The sequence below is a fragment of the Chiloscyllium plagiosum genome, chromosome 10 (genome assembly GCF_004010195.1).
Source record: "Chiloscyllium plagiosum isolate BGI_BamShark_2017 chromosome 10, ASM401019v2, whole genome shotgun sequence".
Taxonomy (NCBI): Eukaryota; Metazoa; Chordata; class Chondrichthyes; order Orectolobiformes; family Hemiscylliidae; genus Chiloscyllium; species Chiloscyllium plagiosum.
Window position 1 is genome coordinate 63,889,925 of NC_057719.1, and position 9,393 is coordinate 63,899,317.

General features: G+C 40.3%; 1 protein-coding gene across 8 annotated transcripts in view; it reads left to right on the plus strand.

The window, feature by feature from the left end:
* LOC122553706 (gephyrin) overlaps positions 1–9,063 on the plus strand; it is a 537,285-nt gene extending 528,222 nt beyond the window's left edge. For all 8 annotated transcript variants that reach the window (XM_043697923.1, XM_043697929.1, XM_043697921.1 and 5 more), the window contains 2 exons: positions 7,132–7,228; positions 8,121–9,063. In XM_043697923.1, coding sequence (XP_043553858.1) covers positions 7,132–7,228; positions 8,121–8,254 — 231 coding nt within the window. In that variant the 3' untranslated portion in view covers positions 8,255–9,063. The remainder of the gene's footprint in view (positions 1–7,131; positions 7,229–8,120) is intronic.
* Positions 9,064–9,393: the final 330 nt, after the last annotated feature.

A 9,393-nucleotide genomic window follows, 5' to 3' on the forward strand; every position in this document is an offset into this window, starting at 1 on the left:
CGGGAGGGTTTAAATTAGTCTGGCAGGAGGATGAGAACCAAAGCTATGGATCTGAGGATGGCGTAGCTGGTGAACAGGCAGATACAGCGTGCAGAGAGTCTGTGAGAAAGGAGATACATTTGACAAGGCAAAGTTGCAGTCAGTGTGATCTGTTGAAGTGTGTCTACTTTAACGCAAGAAGTGTCAGGAATAAGAGTAATGAACTTAGAGCATGAATGAGTACTTGGAGCTGCAGTGTTGTGGCCATAATGAAGACAGGGGCAGGAATGATTGGTGGAGTGGGGGAGTGGCATTGCTAATCAGGGATCATATTACAGCTGCAGAAAGGGAGGTCGTCAAGCAGAGTTTGTCTACTCAGTCATTATGGATGGATGTCAGAAACAGGAAAGGAGCAGTCACTTTATTGGAAGTTTTCTATAGACCCCCAATAGGAATAGAGACACGAGGACCAGATTGGAAGGCAGATTTTGGAAAGGTGCAGAAGGAGCAGGGTTGTTGTCATGGATGACTTCAACTTCCCTAATATTGATTATAACCTCCTTAGTGCAGATGGTCTGGACGGAACAGAGTTTGTCAAGTGTGTCCAGGAAGGATTCCTGACTCAATATGTAGATAGGCCGACTAGAGGGGAGGCCATATTGGATTTGGTGCTTCGCAACGAAGCAGGTGCGGTGTCAGATCTCTCGGTGGGAGAGCATTTTGGTGATAGTGATCACAACTCCCTGACCTATAATCATGGTGAGGGATAGGAGCAGACTGTATGGGAAAGTATTTAATTGGGGGAGGGGGATTTACAATACTGTTAGGCAGGAACTGTGCATAAATTGGGAACAGATATTCTCAAGGAAATGCACAACAGAAATGTGAAGTTTGTTTAGGGAGCACTTGCTGGATAGGTTTGTCCCACTGAGGCAGGGAAGGGATGCTAGGATGAAGGAACCTTGGGGTGACAAGATGTGGCACATCTAGTCAATGGGAAGAAGGAAGTTTACTTAAGGTTGAGGAAGCAGGGATCAGACAGGGCTCTAGAGAGTTAGAAGGTAACCAGGAAGGAACTGAAGAATGGACTTTAGGAGAGCTGAAAGGAGTCATGAAAAAGCCTTGACAGGTTGGATTATGGAAAACCCCAAGGCATTCTACACTTATGTGAGGAACAAGAGGCTGGCCAGAGTGAAGGTAGGGCTGATCAGGGATAATGGAGGCAACTGGTGCCTGGAGTTGGAGGAGACAGGGGAGGTCCTTAATGAATACTTTGCTTCAGTATTCACTACTGAGAGGAACTTTGTTTCATGCTGTCCTCACAAATGACAATCTGATAAGGAGGAGGATGTGCTGGAAATTTTGAAAAACATGAGGATAGATAAGTCCCCTGGACCAGACGGGATATACCCAAGGTTACCACAGGACATGAGGGAAGAGGTTGCTGCACCTTTGGCGGTAATCTTTATGTCCTCATTGTCCACTTTGGTAGTGCCAGATGATTGAAGGCTGGCAAATTGTTATTCCCTTGTTTAACAAAGGGAATAGGGATAACCCTAGGAATTACAGACCTGTCAGTCTTATGTCCCTGGTGGGCAAATTATTGAAGAGGATTCTGAGAGACAGGATTTATGATTATTTGGAAAAGTATAGCTTGGGCTGGGTGCTGGCAGGTCGGACTAGATTGATTTGGGATATCTGGTCGGCATGGACAGGTTGGACCAAAGAGTCTGTTTCCATGCTGTACATCTCTATGACTCGAAATAGTCAGCATGGCTTTGTGAGGAGCTTGTCATGCCTCACAAGACTTATTGATTTATTTGAGAATGTGACAAAACACATTGGTGAGGATAGAGCAGTGGATGTGGTATACATGGATTTTAGCAAGGTGTTTGATAAGGTGCCCCATAGTAGGCTCATTCAGAAAGTAAGGAGGCATAGGATACAGGGAAATTTGGTTTTTTGGATACAAAATTAGTTGGCCCATAAAAGACAGAGGGTGGTAGAAAATGGAAAGTATTCAGCCAGGAGCTCAGTGACCAGTGGTGTTCCTCAGGGATCTGGTCTGGGACTTCAGCTCTTTGTGATTTTTATAAATGATTTGGATGAGGAAACGGAAGGGTGGGTTAGTAAGTTTGCTGATGACATGAATGTTGGTGGAGTTGTGGATAGTCTGGAGGGCTGTTGTAGGTTGCAATGGGGCATTGACAGGAAATGGCAGAGGGAGTTCAACCTGGAAAAGTGTGAAGTGATTAATTTTGGAAGGTCAAACTTGAATGCAGATTACAGGGTTAAAGGCAGGATTCTTGGCAGTGTGGAGGAACAGAGGAATCTTGTCCATAGATTCCTCAAAGTTGCCACCCAAGTGAATACAGTTGTTCAGAAGGCATCTGATGTGTTGGCTTTCATTAGCAGTGGGATTGAGTTTAAGAGCTGCAAGGTTATGCTACCGTTCTCTAAAGCCCTGGTTAGACCACACTTGGAATATTGTGTTCAGTTCTGATCGCCTCTTAATAGGAAGGATGTAGAAGTTTTAGAGAGGCTGCAGAAGAGATTTACCAGGATGCTGCATGGACTGGGGGTCAGGTCTTATGAAGAAAGATTGGGGGAGCTATGGTTTTTCTCGTTGGAGTGAAGAAGGATGAGAGGTGATTTGATAAAGCTGTACAAGATGATGATAGAGTGGGTAACCAGAGACTTTCTCCCAAGGTGGAAATGGTTATCATGAGGCAGCATAATTTTAAGGTGATTGGAGGAAGGTTTAGGGGAGATGCCAGAGATATGTTCTTTAGACAGAGAGTGGTGGATGCATGGGATGCACTGCCAGCAGTGGTAGTAGAGTCAGATACATGAGGGACATTTAAGTGACTTGAATCAACACATGGATGATAGTAAAATGAAGGGTACGCAGGTCAGTTTGATTTTAGAGTAGGATAAAAGGTTGGCACAACATCGAGGGCCAAATGGTCTGTACTGAGCTATACTGTTCTGTGTTCATAACATCATCTTCAAGACAGATTTGATAGAGAAGACATGATGAGTTATATAAAATTATAAGGGACATAGATAAGTCTAAGATGCCCAAGGCTTAGAGGAATGGGAGAAGACTTTTTTTTTCACCCAGAGAGAGGTGGAAATCTAGAACTCATTTCTTTTAACAATAGTGGAGGCAGAAACCTTAACAACATTTTAGTAGTTAGATGCATGCCTTGAAATCACACATGTTACAAGGCTATGGGCCAAGTGCTAGAAGAATAGGATGAGAGCAGAGTTGTGTTGTTGTTCTTGATGGACAAAAGGGTCTTTTTCGGTGCTGTAGAATTCTCCCTGCATTGATCATTACTCAAAACTATATGAAATTTTTATCAGCATCTTTCCCTTCCAGACTTGAGTAGACTTAATTTGTTACCTGTCCATCCTCTATCTTCCATAAGCTTTAGTTCATCCAGAATTCATCTGACCACATCTTGCACTCCATAAACTACAAAGAAACATAGAAGAAAAGAACAGGAATTGGCCATCCGACCCTTCAAACCTGCTATACCAATCATTATGATCGTAGCTGATCATCAATCTCAATACCCTAATCATCCCATCCCCGCCCCCTCAATATCTCGTAATTTCTTTAGTCAAAACAATTATACCTGTATATAGCAAGAACATCCTGCCTTAAATAAGGAGACCAAATCTGCAGACAACATTCCAGATGTGGCCTTACCAATGTGCTGTATAATTGCAGCAAGACATCCTTGTTCCTGAACCTGAATCCTCTCTCTCTATGAAGGCCAATATGTAGTTTGCCTTCTTTACTACCTGTTGCACCTGCAAGCTTACTTTCAGTGACTGGTGCACAAGGACACCCAGCTCACATTGAACATTCCCCTCTATTTACAGCCAAATAATAATCTACTTTCTTGTTTTTGCTACCAAAGTAGATAACCTCACATTTAGCCGCATCCGCCCGCTCCTTCAGGCTGTCCAAATCACATTGCAACATTCTGCATCCTCCTCACAGTTCATCCTCCCCATCCAGTTTTGTGTCTTCTGCAAAATTTGAGATATTACATTTAGTTTCCTCATCTAAATAACATGTGATTAGTTGGAGTCCTAGTACCAATCCATGCAGTACCCGACTAGTCACTGCCTGTCATTCACAAAACGAATGATTTATTTCTACGGTTTCCTAGCTACTAACCAATTTGCTATCTATCTCAATACACTAGCCCCAATCCCATGCTCTTTAATTTTACGTATTAATCTTTTATGTGGGACTTTGTCAAAAGCCTCCTGCAAGTCCAAATAAAATATATCCACTGGCTTCCCTTGATCAATTCTACTATTTACATCCTCAAAGTCTGGTAGAGTTGTCAAGCATGATTTCCCTTTTGTAAATCCACGCAGTGTCTAATATACCACTGTTTTCTAAGTGATCTGCCATAAAATCTTGGATACTAGACCCTAGCATCTCCGCATTACTGACACCAAACTCACTTGTCTATAATTCCCCGTTTTCTCTATACCTCCCTTTTTAATAGTGGAGCTGCATCAGCTACCCTTCTGTAGGAACTGTGCCAGATGTAAATAGTCTCAGAAGATGACCACGAATGCATCCACTACTTCTGAAGTCACTTTCTAATGTACTCTGGGATGTTATCAGGCCATGGGATTTATCAGCCTTCAATTCTATCAACTTCTTCAACATAATTTCTCTACTAATACAAATTTGCTTCAGTGTCTCGGTCTCACTCAACCCTGTATTTCATCATTTGTGGTATATTATCCTGTCTTCAAAATAGGACATTAAGTATGAATTTAGTGAGTCAGCTATTTCTTTGTTCCATCAAGGACCTACGTGCAGAAGCTTTTATAGACAGTTCTTCTGTTCCCTGCAAGCTTACTCCCAGATTTTGTTTTCCCCTTCTTAATCAAACCTTTGGTCCTTTTTTGCTGACTTTTAAACTTTTCCAGTCCTCCAGTGTATTTTTCCTTGCCAACTTGTGTGTCTTCTGTTTGCATCTAATACAGTATTATCTCTAGCTTCCATCCTAAGCCATGGTTTGGCCACTGTTCTCTTAACACTCTTGCACCAGAGTAAACGAGTTTTGTAATTCACCCATTTGCTGTTTGAATGTCTATTGCCTATCCACTGTCATTCCTCTCAGTAACATTTGCCAATCCATCATAATCTCTCTTATTAAGATTCATGACCCTTGTCTCAGAATCAACTACCTCAGTCTCCATTTTCATGAAGAATTCTGTTATTCCCAAGGGGTTTCTCATAACTATATTGCCAATAATTCCTTTTCCATTGCTTACGCTCAGTTTAAGATAGTCTGTTCTCTAGTTGGTTCCTTTCCATATTGATCTAGAAAATCATCTTGTATACACTTTAGGAATTCCTTCTCTATGATATTGTAACTGATTTGATTTACCCAACTCTATATGCAGATTAAATCACCCTTAATGTTATTTTACCGCATGCATCTCTGATTTCCTGTTTAATGCCACTCCCAGTATCATCACTACAATTTAATTGTCTCTATACTAACACACTAATGTTTTTTTTGCCTCTTGGTATTTCTCAATTCCACCCATACAGATTTTATACTGAATGAGCCTATACTTTTCCACAATATTGTATTTATATCCTCTTTAACAGTAATGTCCTCCTAAATACTGAATAATCCTGAATGTTCAATTCCATCCCTCGTCACCCTGCAGCCATATCTCCATAGTCATACCAGTTTACATCTATTTGTGTGATTAATGCATCCACTTTACTTTCAATGGTTTTTATGTTGGGCACAAAGCCTTACCACTTACCTTTTTAATGTTCCTTGTCCCATGACTACTTTGTTTTACTGTGGCCTTGTTTGATTCTGGCCTTCAATTCCTTTGGCTATCAGTTTTCTCATTCCCCTTTCTGACTTTTGTTCTTGATTCCACATCCTCTGACTCCTTGCATAGGTTCCTATCCCTCTGCTAATTCAGTTTAAACCCTCCCAACTACTATCAAACACTCCCCTTCAAGCTTTAGTCTTGATCCTGCCCAACCACCCAAATTAATAACTGATTTGCACTGCCTCAAATTTAAAATGCTTCTTGTGCTTGAGTTCCTCCATAGCCTCATACCTGAAACCTCCTATCACACATTGGCATCAGTGCTTGCAGCATCCACACCTGGCCACTTAAAACTTCTGACCCTCTCTCTCTCTCCCCCTCTTCTTAAAACATACCTCTCAAGGCTTTTGGTCAACCCCCAATGTCAATTTGGCTGGGCAGTAATTTCTTTTTTTACCCCTCTCCAAAGCACCGAGACATTTTTCTATGTTAAAGTTGTTGACCAAATGGAAATTTCTGTTGTCAATAGGTTTCTCAGTACTGATATAAAATTTAGTCAATCCAAATCTTCAACTATATTCCTAAATATGTATATATGTAGAGTGATCATGAAGAAAAATGATGGTGATTTTCCCTTCTACCCCATCCCCGAAAGCGCATATAAACCAGTAATGTACAACATGCAAGAAAATTTGCATAGTTCAGCACATTTACCAATATGACCTGATCCTGGTAATGAGATTTGTTTTACCCTTTGCAGTTTGTGGTAACAGTAGGAATCAAACATAGACTGGAACTTAGAGGCTAAAAGCCCTCTCCATCTTTTCACCATCACTTCTGACTGACAACATTGGTATTTTATACGGCAACAATGATGCCTAGGGCAGAAGGGGGAACTTCTGAGATTTTGCTTCGTGGTGTTTTCTAGTTGGTGGGGTGCTGGATAACACACTGTACTTTATGACTTTTAACAACAAATACGAAATCACAATAATAAACTTATGGACCCAAACTTATCTTTGAAATGAATCATTTTCTGGTTTCAGGAAAATAATTTTTTTTATGTACTGTATTATCTGTAAGTGTTTTTTGTATTGTTCTGGTTGATGTCCTATCTCTAACATTAATTTAAATACACCTGTATGCCAGCACATCAGTAAATGTAATATTTAAGATCTTCCATAAGCAACCCTTGGATTAAAAATGAGTTTTAGGTAGGAAGGAGAAAGATTAAATTTACAGCTGAACTTGACCAGCCACCTGTGTGCATATGCATAATGAACATTTCATTTTAATATTGCTGTTCTACAGTTATCCTGTGATGTGAAACTCGATCCACGGCCTGAGTATCATCGCTGTATTCTGACTTGGCACCACCAGGAACCATTGCCTTGGGCACAGAGTACAGGTGAGATTGGTGAAGCAATTTAGAAATTAGCAATATATTCCAAGAGAAAGTAATAGCGATTCCAAGATCTAAGATTTTTTTCTGTTCAAAGAACTGCAGATGCTAGGAATCAGAAATTGCTGGAAAAAAGAACTCAGGTCTGGCAGCATCTGTGGAGAGAAGGCAATGTTGACATTTTACGTCTAGTAACTCTTCTTCAGAACGGGTATTCGGTTCTGAGAAAGGATCACTGAACCCAAAATGTTAACTCCACTTTATCTCCACAGATACTGCCAGACCTGTTGAGTTTTTTCCAGCAATTTCTAATTTTGAGGCTCCCTAGTTGATGATATCCAATTTTATTGCCTCCTGTCTTGCCAGAGAGGGGCAAAATGCAGGTTCATTATGATCACAGGATCCTCTACCATATACAAAAGCTAATGTGGGACCACAGCCAGCTAACCACCCAAACAAATGCCTTTTATCCTGGTAGTGTAAATCTTTCTGAGCTAGTAATTGAGAGCCCCAGGGTAAAGTTATGGCTAAGTATGTTTGAAAATATCCTGGCTGAATTTGAATTCAGTGAAATAGAGACTATTATCAATTTTCATTAGCAAAGCAGATTTTTTCTTTTAAAGAACATCTTTTAGGGAAGGATGTCTGTCATCCCGATCCTGATCTGGTTCCAGCCCTACAACAATCAATCAATCAGATTGACCCTGAACTGAAGTGGCCTAGAGAGCCAATCTGTTCAAAAGCAACTAAGAATTGGAAAGAAGTGCCATCCTTGCCAGTGGCACCCAAGTTAATTACATAAAGGAGTCAGTTGAATGCCTTCATTCTATGGCAGTCCACCTCAATAAACTAGGTTGTCAATTGTACTTCAAACAAAGTCTTTTTTTTTACCCTGCAGGGAATCAGATGAGCAGTCGTCTGATGAGTATGCGTAGTGCCAATGGACTGTTGATGCTACCTCCAAAGACAGAACAATATGTGGAGCTCCATAAGGGTGAAGTGGTAGATGTCATGGTGATTGGAAGACTATGATGTCGTCACAAAAGCTGCGTCGGTGCATGTCTACATATTATTGACTGTATCCTGTAATATGGAACAGCACAGCTAGTTTTTAATGATTTGGATAAAATTGACCAGTGTTGTTGACATCTTGAATTAATTTCAAAATGAATAAGTAAAATGAAATAGGAGGGAGTAATAATGTATTGAATCCATTCTGTATCATACCCAGAGCAAAGTTTCTCTTTCATGACAGTTGCTTTGTGTGTTTAATGCTAGGTCTAATAGCAGTAGCTTTTGATAGACAGCGATAGGTGCCTGCTAAACTTGTGTTCTCTCATCTTCAGATACAGATACTTATGCTACTAGCAAGGCTGTCTGCTTACTTTATACCAGCTTAGATAAACACAGCTATTATCCTTATTAGTACGCAACATAATTGCTTCACAAAGAGCTTTGCTTGTTCTTTATCTTGTATCTTGTGTTCATGTGCTCAGTGCCAAAAGCAGAGTGGCTGGAGTGGACTGGTTTGGTATTTTGCCCTTTCAGTGCCATTGACTGGGAAATTTCTCAGCAGCCTTCTGTCTCAGCTGACCACCTAGTTGGACAGGAATTGGAAATCTTTCATTTGAACAAAGAAATTGCTCCCTTAAGTGCTGACAGCCTTTTTACCAATTTAAAAAAAAGTGTACAGTAATACAAAGATTGATATTGTACAGATAATAGTGTACCAGCAATCGTGGTAATTCTAGCAAAGACAGACATTTAACAACACTGTACCATAACATTTTCTGTAATGATATTAAATATTAATTAAAATCCTTGATCATTATTGAAATTTATCTGCAATGATTGTGAGCATTTTATTAAAAACCTTTCTTGCTTTAATGATGTGGTTACATATAAGATAGAAAAATGCTTTGGAATCTCAGGTATTGTTGTTAAGGGTTACAAACTGAACTGTCCTTCACTTTTCATGGTGACTCTTTATCACTGGCCAACTGCTATGATTAAATTGACCGTTTACACTTGAAAAATCAGGTCTTGTTCCACAAAAGGAAAACTCAAGAGTGAATTGAAGTTGTATTACACAAAAATCCGACTGTTTTGCCCTTAAGTAGTCACAGGAACCACAAATTACAGTTTATCTCCTCGCCAATTCTCTTCACATC